General features: G+C 42.8%; 1 protein-coding gene across 1 annotated transcript in view; it reads left to right on the plus strand.

Moving 5' to 3' along the window:
• LOC105453216 (lymphocyte antigen 6D) overlaps positions 1–14,178 on the plus strand; it is a 67,736-nt gene extending 53,558 nt beyond the window's left edge. Inside the window, exons 3-4 of the mRNA XM_011694977.1 lie at positions 8,371–8,428; positions 9,664–14,178. Coding sequence (XP_011693279.1) covers positions 8,371–8,428; positions 9,664–9,803 — 198 coding nt within the window. The 3' untranslated portion in view covers positions 9,804–14,178. The remainder of the gene's footprint in view (positions 1–8,370; positions 8,429–9,663) is intronic.
• Positions 14,179–18,128: the final 3,950 nt, after the last annotated feature.

The following is an 18,128-nucleotide window of genomic DNA, read 5'->3' on the forward strand; positions in this document are numbered from 1 at the left end:
TTTGACTTGCAGCAATCGATAGTCACAGAGAGATCGAATGAATAATTTTACCTGCCAGGAAACTCTTCGGGTCTATTTTATCCTCAAATAGCACACAAGGTTCAAAAAGAATTCATTTGTATATTCAGTCACATGTCATCAGATCTGAGTCCATTTTCGGGTGCAAAAAGAATTCTTTTTCAGAATTTTTAGAAACAGAATTCTTTTTGCATCTGAAAATGAACTCGGAACTAACGATATACAACTGAGTTATTTTTCAACTCTCTGTGCTATCTGGGTTTGACCATATTGCAAATGCATCAAGCAGATTCAGAAAAAATGACACTTTTACGAAGCTGTAAATAAGCTACTTGAAATTAGATGTATATACGGCAAGAAGACTCCGTTCTTGTTACGGATCGTATTATCGACGTGATAAACCCGGCCGGTTAGCGCGTCAATTATAGCCGCTTTTCTTCGCGTCAGAATCGCAATTTCACGGTTCGTCGCGCACCTTTTAACGAAAATTGCTCGCGTCTTGTCGCCTGTGAAAGAAAACACGGCGAGTAACGGGGAAAAGCAAGAAGGATAAGGTGGTTAACGACTTGCTGCTATTAGGTACAGCAACGATATTATCTGTGTATAAACACAGCAAACCTCCAAGTGTGCCTGGCTGTTATTAACTGAAGCACCGTCGGGCGTTACGACGCTTTATCATGCCGCTTCCAGCGAGGGGGGACGATGCGTTAATGTATCACTTAATGTCACTGGAATACAACCTCGACTTGGCAGCGACATTGTCGTTTCTCGGGGTCTGCTCCCGATATCGCGACGTCTCGCGATGACTCGTGACGCGCGACATCATCGTTTCGCTGCGGCAATTGCTCCCGGTACTACAAATCCGCGCTGCTATAATTGCCCCCGGGGGAGTCGTACGGCGTTACGTCTCTCTCGCGCGCGACGGGATGACACTCGAATTCACCAATGAGATCGATTCAAGTCGTAAAACCGATTTCGTGTTACACGTACGTGTGATTTAGCGTACGAGATTCGGGCGTGCATATCCGCGCGCGCGGATGGGAAAGAGAACGCGCGCTGGAGAGTCAAAAACGAGGCGCGATGACGAATCGCTGAACGCCGTCGTTTAGCCGGGCATTTATCGTCGAGCACACTTCTCCCTTGCTTTATGGCGTGTCACACGCGAAAACGAGATAAACGATCCCCGGAGGTACAGCGACGCTCATCGAGCCGCATGCGTTTCCGACGCGGTCGCATTATCGTTCGTTGTGGTGAAAAAAAACAAATAAAAAAGGAAAAAAAAAAGAGGAAAGGACGACGGCGCGCGCAAAAAAGGATCGACTGGCTTGTGCGCCAGATTGATATCGTCGCCGCACGCGTTTCCATCGCGCCGGCCGAACGGGTTTCGATTGCCGTCTCGCTGGCCATCAGGTCGCCGATTGATTTTATTTACCCGCCTTTTTTTTCGCCAGTTAGTTATTCGCATCGTTAACGCTGCGCGTGCCCATTCGCAGGCGATATCCTCCGTTGATGGCTGATGGACGGTGCAGCTGATGGAGAATATGGATAGAATACGATACACGCATTCACGATTTACGAGATATAAAAGCGTGATGTGCAACGCATCTCGATTTTTTTCGTCCCTTCAAAATCGATCGAAAGGCGAGAGGTAGCCGCATTGAAATTTTATAAGAGACTGATAGCTTCCTGAAGCGTTCCTAATTGAACAAAGCACATTTTCATCGATTTATAATATAAATTTTATAGAAATTAATAAATTCGCGCATACATTTAATTATTAAAAAAATAATAGCCCCGAGGAAAGACCCCAGAATTCGACTATGTACACATCTCTCTCTGCAAGCTTACATCTTGATTATTAGAAGCACATTATGTGCTTGCTCGCGGCGTCGTGTCGGAGAAAATCAGAGTCCGCGACAAACTATGTACTCTTATCCATCTCCTTCTCTCTCTCTCTCTCTCTCTCTCTCTCTCTCTCTCTCTCTCTCTCAAGTCTTCTCTCCCACACTCCTTTGCATGTCAGATAAAACGGCGTTTCTCCTCTTACTTACGGCGCTCTTTTCCATCGGAATACTCGCTTACGGGTTTTTCTCTCTGAGTTTATTCGACGTTCTTTACGATCGCGTTTCCACTCCCGTAGCCATGACGCTCTTTAGGAAAACCGAAAACAACGAGTGCTTCGATTCGAGAGCTAAGGGGTGACGCCCACTGAGATGTAAATATGTTTCACTTTTTTTTTCCGCGAAAACGAGAATAGAAATATTTCTATCTCGCATTATCACACAATTCCTTTCTGTCTTTGAGCGTATTCGGATATTCAAACGGAATTATGTCAAATCGATTCGTCTCGATAATTTCACGCGAAACGTATCCTAACCGCGTTGTCAACGATTCTGATCCATATAACTGACAAGTACATGGGATTTGTTGAATATATGCCGTATTATGCCGTATAACATATGAAGGTTTCAGCACAACTAAACTGCTTAAGCATTGAACATCACAAACTCCCGTCGTCTAGCTGTCTGCCAAGCTGTCTTAAACTCCTATTACGTCTTTCACGCCGGATATAATTCTATTCTCGATTTCGGCTCCTTCAACCCTCAATTATTGTATTATCTGGCTCGGGACACGGTGTTCCATTAGTCTCCGATCGTTACTCGCTATTTCGAGAATCGGCATTTCTGACAAGTTATCCTTTGGAGTTAGACCGTATCGCGCATTGAACTGTCAAACAGACGACATAAGTGTGTAATTATACGTCTACACGTTAAAAGGAAAATATTTTTCTATCGATTTGCGATGATCTGGATGGAATTGCATATCTCATGCAGCGCGACTCCAAGATCTCATTAGTGCGAAATTGAAAATAAATTGGAACTCCATCATTTTATTCGATTAATTTTCTCTTATTGTTCCACGCACACGTTCACTCGCATGCGTTCACGCACGGAATTCCTATCGTTTACACGGTAATTTCGGACTCCCTACAGCCGCCGTAACTCGCCGTTTATGCCGCTGTCCTCGTGACGGCGACGATACTAATAACAACGGCGATGATAAACCACCTTTATCGCTTTGGCATGCCCGCGAAAGGAAGTGCTGCGTTTGTGGCTGGCAGCATCATCATTCTCCCGAAAGTGTCATAACGCGCGTAACTGAATATAATTTATTATTTGGGAGTTTTGCCACGTAATCGCCGACGCTAACTCCTCCCCGCCCGCGGACGGGTGAAAGAACGCAATATCTACGGTAATATAACACAACAATGTTGCGTCGTTACGGGCCACGTTATTAGACGATAATTTTCTAACGAATAGTTCTGAAAGTAGGTCGAATCTCGCGTTACGGATCTGCGATCTGTTTGCTTTAATATACCGATTAGCGAGCATCGAAACACAATGTCGTCGCAAATATTATCAAGGAAGAGAATTTAATATAGGATTATGGAAGATGGATTAATTGCCAACGCGCCTAAAGCGAATAATACGTGTTTTGTGAAAATAATCCTCGAAATATAAAATTAATCCTGCTATTTTGTATAATAAGGGGGACATTTTGTACTTGAAATTTATAACAGCTTATACGTATATGAACGTGCAAATATACAATACATAAATAAATAATACATACGTATATGTATATATTTATAGATGTATATAGGCTTATAGATGGAAAGATTAAATATTTTGCTGTATAAATCTGATTTGTTATTCCACAGACATTGTGTATACCCGCTCGAAAATAATGAATAATTAAACCTGTACTACGCGTTTATTGATATAATGTCGCCAACGAAAATATCGAACGGCGTGTTTAAGATAAAAAAGCCAGTTCGATAATGCAGAGGTTAATTAAAGCATCAAGTAAACACCGATGTAAATAATGTAAATTTAATTACGTCGCAAAAAAAAAGGATTGTTTTACCGTTTATTTCGGTAAACAGCGACGATAGCGGTAAGAAAGTCGCCCTGATGCATGATGGCTTGGATCGATGAAGCCGATAAATTCGCGCCAGCGGAGCGAGCACTCAGCTCGTTACCCAAGACACAAATGCGCCGCTACTTATCGCCTTATCCCGTAAGTAAATTTCCAACGGCGGCACTCACACTTCCCCCCCTCCCCCCGCCTCCCGGTGCGAAGTAGCTCGCAACCTCGCACTCTTGTCGCGTGTCGTTAGCCTCGTCCATTATTCGGTTACTCCGCACTTTCGGGACAAGCGAAATTCGCCGGAGTTACGTGGATACCTCAGAGATATCCGCATCGTCGATTCACTCCGACCGACGGGGAATGGCAAGCGCGAGCGCCTTTGACGTTGTAAAAGCCATGTATGAAGAAACCCGACGAAAATGAATTTTTCAAGAATAGCGCGTTTAACATTCAGTAACGTTCTAGTCAGAATCGTTTAAAATTAATCACGATGACTCACAGCTCTCGTTTTACCTTAGTTCTGTATTTATTTTGTAATTTTAGTTTAATAGTTTAGTTAAAGCTTAATTTCTCCATTTTTCCATCTATTTTTTATGAGAAAAATGATATAATGCTGCCCCTTTCTTTGAAGCTTCTACTTCAATTTTAAATATAATAACTTCTTGAATCAGTTTTAATGATAAATAGATGCTTTGTAGATACCTATTATATTAAAAATGCCAAAATGTAAAAACTCAAAAATGTCTCCATAAAAAGTGTTTCTTTGAAGTGTATTACTTATGCATAATTTTTGTTCCTGAATCTTACCTTTTCTACATCTGTATCTAAAATTCGCAAGAAAGCTGCTAAAGAAAGATATACGAATAATTTGTTATATATCTTGATTCACTATATAACTCTACCTTTCTCATCTAGCAATTTTCTCTTAAATGGAAATTCAATGTGAACTGTAATGCGAAGTACTTTCGAGAAATTCGATTCCCATTCTCATTGAATTTCTTCGTTTCGTCAAACGACGCTTCGTGTCGGCGTTACGTCGGTCGGCGCTCGTTCGCGAGGTGAGCGCGAGATAAGCAGGAAAACAATTCTCGTTCCCTTCGCACACGCCGGATGCTCCGACGAACTTTTCCAGCTACACCCTCCCCGTTTCTCTGGCGGGCCGCCGTCGTTGCCGCCGCCACCGCCACCGCCGCCGCCGCCGCCGCCGCCGCCGCCGCCGCTGCCGATGCGATTGCCGATTCTCAATTTCCGGTTCCAAGTAGCGGCCGTCGACGCGAAGGCGAAGCGGGCGCGATCGCCTTTCAAGTGTCTGAGAAGCACTTAAAGCTGCGACTTGAAGCCGGTAGGAAGCGATAAGAAATAGTGATAGGCAACGTCCCAGGGCTCTCGGGTATCGATACTCGAGGCGTCTTTACTCGAGGCTCGAGGACAGCTTCTTTCCGATGTACAAAAGTGTGGACAGTTAAGAGTGTCAGCTGTACAACGCAATCGTATCTTGCCTGATGCTCAGTCGTTTTCTTGTTAATTATAACGCTGACAATACCGGTGAATAACTAACCCTCAAATATTTCATTCTCTTTCCCTCTCTCGCTCGCTCGCTCTTGTTCTCAAGCTTAATAATTCTACGGAATGGATCCGGAGTAAAGATGAATTAAATCCATAACTTACAAAGCGCATTTTACAAAGACATTTTAAAGCGAGTGATTTTAAAGAGGATTATGGATTTAATATATTACTGTTCTCTCTAATCTTTCAAATATAGGATATGCTATTATATTGTTGACGAACAGAGGAAATCGATTGATTTTTATTTTTGGGAAATTGCGGCAGTTTTTCGTTGTCGCAATAATACCGCGGAAAGTCGCAATCTGTGCTGTAAACTCGTGGGTCGATAAAGCTTATCGCGTAAAGATAGAAAAACACCGTAAACTGATATTGTGTAGTCAATCCGGTTGTGTTTCGCCACCGAGTGTATCTACTTCTATGCAACCGCGTAAAAGAAAACGACAAAAACGACTCTTGCGAAATACTTCGCGAATTTTTTCTCTGAAGGCCGACATTTCGTCTCGACTTAACGCCGCCTGCTTCCGTCGTTTAGCATTTTTTTTCGCTTCTCTCTCTCTTTCTCGGTTTTTTTTTTCCTACTTTGCTTGCATCTCCAGATTAAATATTCACGAGAGGAGAAATGGAGATTCTTCCGACGTAGAGACGAACTTATTCCGTAAATTTCGCTTGGTGAGCCATGTAGGTGTTACCGAACAAGTTATAATCTGAAGAAAATTCTGTTTAAATAAGAAGCGTATTGGCTGAAAGTTAGGAAAAGATAAAAAAACTTATCGTTATCTTGTCCATCTTATCACCGATTTGGCCAGCCAAAATTCAAAATTGCTCGAATCTCGTCGCGATTTTTAAACGTGTCAAAAAGAGTATTAATATAATTTTTCTGTGATAAAGACTCTTCGCGTTAATTATATATGTCGCGTTTAATTATACATCTCGGCGACGATAATCCCCGCCGAGGGCAAGGCGTCAGATGAGGCGCTTAGGAGATAAATCCACCTCCTACGGGAATAATGTATGCATTTCTTATGGGAGACTAGCTTATCAGGCTAGTTAAGGGCTAAATTAACTCTAATACGCGCTGACTACGAAGGTCTATTCGACGAAGCGCAGTTTCGCCGCGTCTCGCGGGAGTGAAATTCGCGTGACGAGAATCGATCGACGCGATCGCGTTTCCACCCATGCACGTCGGGACGCTCGCGGCGCGGGACGTACGTGCGAAACGATTTCTGCCCACTCTCCTGCTCGAAAATTCCCGCAATTAAACACTCGCGATTAAACAGTTTCGTGATTTTAACATTTATTACCGCGGCTCTCGTTAATCCTCTGTTCCCCCTCACTTCGTTCGACCCACATGTAGACACCGTTCATTATTTTGCCATTATGATTCATGATGTCGCCTATATAACAGCCGTATTTCCACCGCGATTATGCAAAGTTGGATATTAATTTCTTTCTTTTTTTTTTATGTTGAAAAATATCCCCTCCCGAGTATGTCCGTATAGTCGTCGCAATATCGATAATTGCGATACGAAGTTCATCGTTATTTCGAAGTCGTTGCACGACTTCGTAAATTCCTGCGCAGTGTTCCTCGCAGTGAACGACTTCATTAAGGATTTAATGTTCTAGTTTATAAGAATTCGCGCCAGATTTTTCTAACAAAGAAATTCGTATTTTACGCAGACAAGTATTCGCGTTCGCTCCCCGGAAGGTCGTAAAGATCGCTCCACAAGGTAAAGCTATAATCGGTGAGTAATTTCGTACTCGCGCTTCGTCCGTGTACTCGCAGCACGTCTGACGTAATAAAACGACGTAATAAATGCCGATCGATTTTGCGGATGCGAGTTCAGAGAAACGAACGAGAAATAATTAAGGAATACCGCGTCCAAATTCTGGAAAGAAGCGTATCGGACAATCAACGTTTTCATGCTATTTTCGTACTATTTTGGCGGTCGCGTCAGAAAACTTCAATAGTAGAGTATCGTCAATGCGAAATTCTTGATCTGCAAAAGGAGTTTAACTATAGAAGGGAGGTGCAAGCAAATATGTGTGTGTGTGTGTGAGAGAGAGAGAAAGAGAAAGAGAGAAAGAGAAAGAGAGGGAAGGAGGAACAGAGTTGGAGGGTTTAATATGTACGACGTCCTCGGGGCGTTATAATCGTCGAGTATCGATCATCCCGCGCTACATGACGTACTCCGCTTCGAGGGACTTCCCGTTTGACCAATCAGGGCCTACTGAAGGATCATAGCTGCGTACTTGTCGTTCCTGATCGTCCCTGCAACTCCGCCTCGCATGCGACCACTCGTAGCGGTGCAGAAATCAGAGTATTCCACATCGGAATACACGTAGGAATTTTCGAAATTTGGTCTGACGATCAGTCGCTGCGCGAAATCGCTCGTGGAACGAGCGCACTGCCGATGCATTTCGCGCATTTATGGTGTAACACGCAATCGTACTACCCGTCGCTCGTTACAGGTGCGGACGTGAGCACGTCATATTTCGTTCGAAAAAAAAATTTCGAATTGTACTTTTTCCTTCCTTCCCCTTCCCTCTTCTTTTTTTTGCGCGCGCGCGGCTACGGGGGAGTCGCGCAAAACAATATTGACGGATGAAACGTTCGTCCTGATTCTCACTCGATAACTGGCGCAGATTTATTGGCCGTGTGCGCGAGCGACGCGTGTATCATTTCGCCGCGGATAAAATATTCGTCGCTCCGCTGGCGCGTCGCGCGCGAGAAAAAGAGCCGCAAATTGCAATCGACGACATTTATCATTATGAATCGTCGCTTTTCGCCGTATATTACTGGCGCGCGCAACAACGGGATTTCATGTCATATCTAACGATTCCTCTCGTTTGTTTCAGAAATACGTCAGCGAAGGATCGATCGTGCGGGACTGCGTGCCCCAGTGCGTCGAGAAAGGTGAGTGCGACGAGTTCCCGCGCGTGCCCGCTATACCGCGCACCGCGCGCGGGACATATTCTGCGCCGTAGTCGTAAAATAAAGTTAAACGTTACAATCTATTTTCGCGAAGCCGTTTCGCATGTTTTTCGCGCCGGTATCAGCGACACTAAATCCACGCGTCCGCTCGTAAATTCCGGTGGCACCGCTCGGTCGACCCCCGATGGCCGACCGGTCGGTATTTCGTAGCCTGCATCCCGCGGCCCCATCGACGAAATTTACAGTGGATAAAGCGGGTCTTAAAAAAAATTTGTGAAACCGCGTGTTATCGGTTGCCTCGGGCCGACGTTTGTTATCCGAAAGACGGCGTCGGATGGTGACATCCGGGACGTGGCGCCGGATAGGAGCTACATAGAACATCTCTCGCACACACACACACACACACACACACACACACACACATACACTCTTCCTCTCTTTCGGGCGAGAATCAACCGAGCTGCGTCATCGATTTCGGATTTCGTCGTGGCGTGTGGCCCGCGGCCCGCATCGTGTCGCGCGTTCTTTTTCAATCCGCTCTATCCCGCTGCTCGAGAGAGGATAAATGAGAGAATCCGCCAAGAGGATGGAGGACGAATCGTGCACGCGCTCTTAAAGGTCCCATGAACGAACGGCGAGTGGCCGTGTTATCGGGCACCACGTCGTTTTATTGTTCCGCTGCGCGAATGAAGCCTCATACTTTTCCTTTCCTCGCTCGTCGTATTTTCTCTGCCACTCCGTCCTTCGACAGCGTCTCTCTCTCTCTCTCTCTCTCTCTCTCTCCTCCTCTCTCTCTCTCTCTCTCTCTCTATCTCTCTTTCTATATCTCCTCCTCTCTCCTCTTTTTTTGTCATATCGCGAAACGGAAGCACCGCGATTAATCTTTGTCCGACGGCATGCTTCGCTGTTTTTCTTTCCCCTCCTTTTTACTTGTCGATATTAAACCCAGCTGAGAAAATTCGAAGTCCATTCTCTTAAGGATTATTATTGTCCCTTGGAACTTATCGTTATGTTATGTAATATGTTATGAAAATATATTATAAAACGTTATCTCTAGAATTTTATCCTCGAGTTAAGACGTCTTTCTCTCGGTGATTGTAGTCACGTGCGACACGAAATAAATATTCAAATGAGATATTCCAACAAGATTTGAATGTCAGAGACATTGTCTTTGGTAGTCAAATCAGATTGCCTGAATGACGAATCGGCTGTTTCAGAGGCCTGGAGCACGAGGACGTACTGTTGCCAGCAGGATGGCTGCAATTCCGGCCCGTCGTTGACAGCGTCGAGCAGCACGTATTTCGTCCTAGCGATCTCGCTGGCGGTCCTCGTGGTGTGCCGAAGCCTCCGTGGCTAATAACGTGTCGTCCTGCAGGAGGAAGGACTCGCGCGCCGCGGGCGTCTCACACGGCATCCTTCACAAAACTTGGATCACAAAAAAAAACTTGCACGGGGAGGGAAGTGGGAAGGGAAACGTTGCACCTTGCATCTCAGACGTCTGCGCCGAACGATTGGGGCTGTCTATCGCCGGCGGATATCACGGAGAGACGTCGATAGTCGTCCTTTGGTCCTTCAATCCTTCCGTCGGAAAGCCGAATAAAAAGTTCACCGCTTTATCATTTATAATGGAACATATCCTCCTCCTCGCGACGATTGACGCGCGCTTTCTGCTTTCTGATATCGGTTACTCCGAAAGCGTTTAATCGAAATAAAGTTGAAACTCGCGCGTAATCAGCGAACGCTGCAATGCATAGTATCCTTTAAAAAAAAAAAGTTTCTAACTTTAACCAGCTGCACAACAGTAATCATTCGCTGTGGAAATTGACATGAGCGTTATTTGTTACTTCTGTTAACCGACGATTTATATTTAGTAAAAAACGCTGAGGCAACGTTTCTTTAAAAAAGTTATCTCATAAGGTATACATCTATTATTCATGTAATACAAATAATCATTCCTTGAGATGCTCGTTATACATTTTTACGCTTTCGTTTTTCAATTTTCCTTTCCTTGTCATTCAAAATTATAATATCGAAAGGTAAATCCAACGTGTCGAGGGTATAATTATTTTGTTTTTAAAGAATACAATTTGTCGAGTAAATCCTACGGACGGTTGTTTGGAAAAATGTAAAAAAATTTAGTAACGCACACATAACGAATGTTGTGTCACGATTATTCCCAAGCATTTATTCTCCGATTAAATGTCACGTCTAAGCGACTCGTACCGTTAGCCTGCCATTTCGCGCGAACGGTGTCCACGTCGTACAATCAACGGCCGACTCAATTCAGCGAACGCTGAATGCACTTGCTAAACTCGGACCGAGTTAAGTGACGCGGAGAAATCGGCTCGTTAAATCCGATGCATTATCGCGCCAACTTCGCTCGCTCTATTAAACTCACACGCTTCCGCATACTTTTACGGATCGACTGCCCTCGACACGGTAAAGTTCTCTCCGATCGGATTTGATTGAAGGTTCGTCTGGTGAGTCTCGCTCCAAATCTCTCACGGCAGGTGAGGCGACATTTCGCACAAAATCAATCATTATCAATCGACGAACTCGCGGTTATTCGAATTTCTTTATTATTCAGATAGTCAACAAGAAAAGAAGACAAGAATTTTTCCAAAAAATATTTCTGGTCCGATGCCCGGAAGCTCCGGAAATACGTACTCCGCACGCGATTTCTCGGACAATGAAATAATCGGCATAGCAGTGATATTTAACACTCGGGCAACACGCGATACGAGGACGACAAAGAGTCCGAAAATAGTCGCCATCACCATCATCATCGTACCGCGCTTATCCGCTTTCACGGTAGCTTTCGTGCGAGCCAACTTTGCAGACGTACTTCCCTCGGCGCGATGCGTGATCAGCTTTTTTTCCCGTTGCTTTACCAGACTGTATTTTTTGTACAACTGAGCTAGTAGCTTTTCCGTAGCTACCACATATATTAATCGGTCTATCATCTATAGAACTTTGCTTGGAAAAAACGAACTCTTAGACAAGAGAATGATGATGTCACGTTGGATTTATCTTTAAGAGTCTTATGATTTTAATTTAAAAAGTATACCAAGAAAAAGGCAACATTTTAAAAATATTTTCTTTGTGAAAAAAGTCTATCCTCTGATGAAAAAAAATTCAAACAAAAGAAAGAGCAGATACGACGCATTCTAACATCGTTCTCCGTATCGTGATTTTTTTTCTCCTCCGAACTCTCTCCGGTCAGCTCCCTGTCGTGGGACGGCACTCTGTCGACCTCCAACGGCGGATTGAATTTATTCAAAAAGTTTCGGCGTCCCATTTTTCGTCAGGCGTTTTATCGACGCTTCTTCCGTCACATCTTCCGTCCGTCCCGCCGTTGCGCCGGTCTCGTACATGCGAATTTAATAACATCAGGACGACCGACGGATTGGCGGGCCGAAAAAACGACGGCCGAAGAGTGCAGGAGCCAATATATCAATATTTCGTACGAACGTCGCGCGATGTGTGTTCGAGTTTCATGAATATTTCGGCGTGTCATGCGCTTTTCATTATACCCGAACACTTTTCTAAGCCGCACCGCGCGAGAATACTCCCCGTCTCGCAGTTGTTATTAATCCTTTAAAGCGTAACTCTGAGATTCTACGTGAAATATACGTCGATGAAAATATAGTCGATTTAAAAAATTTTTTGAAAAATTTAACATATCTAAAACGCTTCCAAATAGACAAAAAATAATTTTGTTAAAGAAAAGTAATTCTATTTAAAAAAAAAAAGATTAATTATATTTATATTGAAATATCTCTAAAAAACGAAGTTTTATAACTTGCCTGATTTATAGTACATTTAAAAAAAAAAAGCCTTGAATATTTAAAGAATGAAGCTAAAAATGGCGTAGCGAAAGGAGCCGGGGTACGCTTTAATGAGTTATTGATGCCCAAACGTGTCAGAATGCCAATATCGTTCGGGAACATTGCTTTTTCGTGGGCATCTTTTTAAAACAGTTAAACCCTCATGATCTTTTTTAACGCTGTGGCAGTGATTATCGATTGTACTGCGATCGTATCAATATGATGCCCCGTTTCTCTTATTGTGAAGAAAAATTCGATACAACGATAAAAAGAGTTTGACCTATCGCGATTTCGTTTTTTGCCCTTTATTCCAGCAAAGCCGATCATCGTTTGAATGATGAACTTTATTACATCAGAAAGAGAGAGAGAGAGAGAGAGAGAGAGAGAGAGAGCACACGCAATAAGAAATTCAAGCTCGTCTGCATCGTCTGTGCGAAGAGAGAGAGAGAGAGAGAGAGAGAGAGAGAGAGAGAGAGAGAGAGCGAGAGAGTTATTTTGTCGTTTCATGCACATAAAAGATATTTCCGGAACGGAAGTTACAAGGAAGAGAGACTCTAGTCTCTCGGGACACAAAAAATAAATTAATAGTACCGATAAATTAGAAATTGGATGTGTGTTGCCTACAGAGAAAACGCATTAAGCTCTTTCAATAAAACGAGCATCTATATCAGAAGTTAATTCCGTTTCCTTGTATGTACATTCTTGGACTGGTTTGTGATATTTCAAAAGAGTTAGATGGTCCTTTTGCATATACCTATAGCGGACATCAAACGCATCTTTCCACAAGAGCAGTTCACAAGTCAGTTTCGTCCATTGTCCTTACGACCGGATCGATTACGGGGGATCGTTGCATACGCAATTGAGATATCCCAATCAAAGTTTCAATCCGATCGAGTCAATTTACAACAAAGAGGACACAGTTATGTCCTGACATATCCTGCTTCTTTGGGGACGACTTGAGACGGATGTTTTTTAGCCGCTTATATCGATTCGCGACGAAAGAGAGCACCGGCGGTTCGGCAGCTCGAGCGGAAAGGAAACGAGATGTTCTCCGCGCGAAAAGAATCGGTATCGATACATTGGACCATAATCGTTGTCAACGACATCGACGTTACTAAAGATCGAGCACTTAAGGGAGCTGATGCAGCAACGGAGCCAGCGACAGCGAAACAAAAATGGTTGCTTCTGTCGCTCGGCAAGCACTTCCTAGCCGTAAGATACACACAAAGAGAGATTGAGAGAGAGAGAGAGAGAGAGAGAGAGAGAGAGAGAGAGAAAGAGAGAGCGAGAAAAGAAGGAAGAGGATCGGACAAACGGATAACGTGGATAACCTACATACAGATAATGTTTAAACAGAGGAACAGTGAGGATAACAATAATGATGTTATTATTACTACTATTACTACTATTATTATTACTACTATTGCTACTAATTACCATTACTATTATGAACTACTGTGCATCACACCGAGTATATATATAGTAGTTACGATCGATTAGGCGAATGCGAGCAAGCGGAGTTGTCGATTATTATGTAACCGCTTCAAGTAGCCTTATAAATTGTAATTAAAGCGCGGATAATCTACATCTATCACCGGGTGGCGCGAAGGGACGCGGCATTATCCCAATTTTCATATTGGCGGAAATTCGTTATTCAATTAACATTTAATTAATCCAATGTCAGAGAATCACACGCTTGTAACTTGCGACCGAGCATTGAATTCCCGTTTTTTCTCGATTCGAACATCCTTCCATCGAAATTAACGATATTCAAAAAACACGTCACTTACGAGGATCGGTTCTTCCCGTTTCGAAAACGGAGAAGGAAAAAACCTCGTTCTGTTCCTCTTGTGCCACTCGGTACATACGTCAACGTAATGAATCACGAGCAGGTAGGCAAGAAACTAAAAAGAAAAATTCCTAAAAAAATAGCGAGATTCATCTTAGCGGATAAGCAGCGAGGGCGATCACGAGTAGCGAGATAATCTGTTGTCTGTTTGCAGGAGGAAGGGTTTAGCGATCGCACCCCCGGCAACACGAACATCCGAGAGACGTCGTACTTTAAAGATTAAGAGACAGGCGGAGAGACGACCGCGGAATATCCGAAATACAAATTCGCGTTAACGAGGCGAGTAGCGGGTAACGCTGAATATATATAGTCATTGTTCGTCGCGCAAACGAATATTAAATATTTTTATTCGCGTATATATAACGAATAATGAATAATCCGATTCGCTATTCGAATAACAGGACTGCGGTTCTCTCGGTCTCTCGCAAGACGTCTTCCGAACGTTCGCGTTGCGAACGGGGGACGGACTATCTGTTCTTGCAATTTAGGGGGCAGACAATTTATCTAAAGTTAGATTCACAAGAGTCTCTAGGATAACCGTTAAAGCTAATCTATTTCCCGTCTCGAACGTCGCGACGTCGGCCGATCTAAGCGTCGATTGTTATTGTTGGAAGTGGTGCATCGAGGTAGCCGTCGGCGGCTGCGGTTCGAGATTAATCGTTGACGGAGCGCGCCCCGGCCCCGGCATCGACTTAATTAGGCGTAGGGATCGATAATCGCCCTTCTCGGTGGCGATTAATCCTCCGATCGCGAAATCGCGCGAACCACGCGCGATTAGGCGCCTCGGCGGGGAGGATTACGTCAGGTAAACGCGTCGCTGGGATTACTACCGGAGGACTTTAAGTCGTCCAAATTCCACTCATTAGCCGCGCTGATCGAGAATCTATTTAACGCCGATACGTCTTGCTTAAGCCTCGTCTATATATTTTTATAAACTAAGAATAGCACCGAGATCGATCACCATCACCCGCGCGGACCCTCCTCTCAACTTATTCTTCCCGCAATATTTTTCGAGCTACGAATTAAATTTTTCACATCACGGGCTTCATTTCGAAAACTACTTTGCAAGCGAGCGATACATTATTCTATTGTAGCTGCAGCCAAGTTTAATCAGTATACAGAAACGTGATTCTTTAATTACTGTTTATAAATTAAACCGGAGTCCCGGAGGCGAGAGCCTGTTTTACGCGAAAGATATTTCGACAAGTGCCAGTAATTACGGGTTATCCGAAATTGAGCTGGCAATTGGCAGAGCATCTTCCTTTTTTAAAATGAGCTCTCGTATTTTCGAACATCTTTCATCTCGTCTCGTTCCGAAACTCTGTAGAGGTAGAGAAACATGTCACTGAAAAAAAAGAAGAGTTGCACAGACGCGCGCTGATAGGATACGCAGAATCTCTCAGCTGTGTGAAGTCGACCCCTCTACTACTAAAAATCCACTAACGATTATTACCACTCGATTGGTGGTCGTTTATTAGTATTTGGTAGTCCATTTTTTATGATTGATAGTCAGAGTTGTAAATAATATGAAAAAAAGACTTACGCGTTAGTCCCTCCTTTCGCAAAATATGGCTCTCCAGATTGTGTAAATAATCAAAACTGTAAGCATTCTTTTGGATTGTTTACTAACGTTTGGTAGTCAATTCCCGAAGATAGATAGAATTTAATAATAATAACACAAAAAAGATACGTATGTTAAGTCCCTCTTTTTGATAATAAAAAGCATTATATTTTATATTTTAATGCTACATAAATTTCCATTTTCAATTTTTAAGCGTAATTAAACTGAAGAGTTTACTGATACGTACCAAACGAATGCTTAGAGTTATGATTACTTATGCAGTCTGGAAAGTCATATTTTGCGAAAGTAGAGACTAACTTTATGCGCGTATGTATTTTTTCATATTATTATTTACACTTCGACTACCAATCATCGGAAATGGACTACCAAACGTCAATAAGCAACCACCAAATGAATGCTTACAGTTATAATTACTTACGCAGTCTGGAAAGTCATACGAAAGGAGGGGCTAACTTTACGCGCGTATGTCTTTTTTTCTTATTATTTATAACTTTGACTACCAATTATCGGGAATGGACTACCAAATACTACCAAACGATCACCAATCGAGTGGTAATGATCGTTAGTAAATTTTCAATAGTAGGGGAGGGGGGCAACTTCACACAGCTGAATCTCTCGGACGTTCACACCGTAACAATTCATAGGTGATTTCTTAGCACTTAAGGTTTTACTATATCGCGAAGGGAATGCTCGATAATAACTCTTCAATCGTTGCGAGTTCTATCAGCTTCTGCCGGTAAAAAGATCGTGAGAAAATATCGCTATCAGATCACTCGGCCTTCAACCCTTGACCTTTTCACGACAGATAAACACATTCTGCAGTAAATTGCGTTCACATTGCCAAACATTTCCTCTAGTTTAAATCGATATCGACTCGATAAAAAAAAAAGTATTGCTGCAATCGTTACTTATATAATTTAGTATACGGAACGGTACATACGTCAATTTGATTGCACGACGGTATTAGAAGGAGAATACCATAAAATGGAACACGCATCTTATATAAAGTTATACACACGTACATTATATAAAGTTACAATTAATGATAATTGTTAAGCCGAGTGATTTGCGCGATAATTATTAGAGTTATATATAAACATATATATATATACATATGTATATTCATACATATATATGTGTATATATATACATACATATGTTATATATTATATGATATATTATATAAAACTACGTCACACATATTGCATTACATTATATATATATATATATTATATTATTTAGTTACGTAAGCAGAATCATATGTATGACGAGTTGTACATTTATATTAGACACACACAGCAATAATAAAAACTATACTCCGAGTATGCGCGTGTCCCGATGCTCTTTTATTAGCCTCGAATAATGACACGACACTACTGTTGGAGGCGACAGCAAATATGCGAGCAGTGCATAAATTTATATATTGCGATAGTCGGGGATAATCAATTTGACGCTCGTTCGAATATCTGTGTACCTTCCCACCCCCGATCGATCCCCGTCACGCGTCGCGATCAAGAGGCGATGCCTTAATGCAATTTCCATTTGACTTCCCTTTCTCGACACCAACACCCGCGTTACCACGGGTTAACACGGATTGCCGTATCGCCGCGGCATATTTCCCCATTCCGTCGGGAACGACGATTATTTACGATCGACGTCGTGTTACATTTTTCAAGCGCGGCAAAGTGCTCGACGAAAGCACGACGTCGCGCGGACATGATTGATCGTCCACTTGTGAAACCGGCCGACACGATTTATTTAGAGGTGAACGGGGGAAGGCTCTGAACAATTACAGGTTTCCTAGCGCGCGTCAGAGTTACGCACGTCGGGAGTCAGGTAGCGAGAAAAGTTACGCTTTCCGCGCGCAGCGAAAGACGAAACGTGATTCTCAAACTCACACTCTTGCGTGTATGATCTGTAAATTTTCGCTTCCTCTTTTCTTTCACAAATTTCCAGCCGATCTCTGGAGCAGTCAGTCATGAACAGAAAATTAGCTGCACTCAATGGGCATCATGAATATGTAAAAGAATCAAGGTAGGGATTTTTTTTAAATTCTTAAATTTATTATTACTAGAACTCGTCTGGCTTTTCCTAGCTGAACTGTGATTATAAAATGTTTTTTTTTTCAGCGGAGACCAGCAGAACAACGGTAACTTTTACTCACTCAAGAGCAATGTTACGTTATTTATTTTAGAATTTGTACGCTCTGTTGTCATGAGCGATTTCACAGAGCGTACCGATTCTTTAATAAGTGTCGTTAACAATTGACAACGAAATACATCGTTTGACTCGGTAAGTCCTTAATCGCGAAATCTGACTGCTAAAATCTTAATTATTCCAATTAAAGGTAAACGTCTTCAAATGCAATTTCTAATTCAGCTGTTGGATGCAAAATTTATTATTAATAACTCGAGAGGATCAACT

Source organism: Wasmannia auropunctata, unplaced genomic scaffold, assembly GCF_000956235.1.
Source record: "Wasmannia auropunctata unplaced genomic scaffold, wasmannia.A_1.0 LD336001.1, whole genome shotgun sequence".
Taxonomy (NCBI): Eukaryota; Metazoa; Arthropoda; class Insecta; order Hymenoptera; family Formicidae; genus Wasmannia; species Wasmannia auropunctata.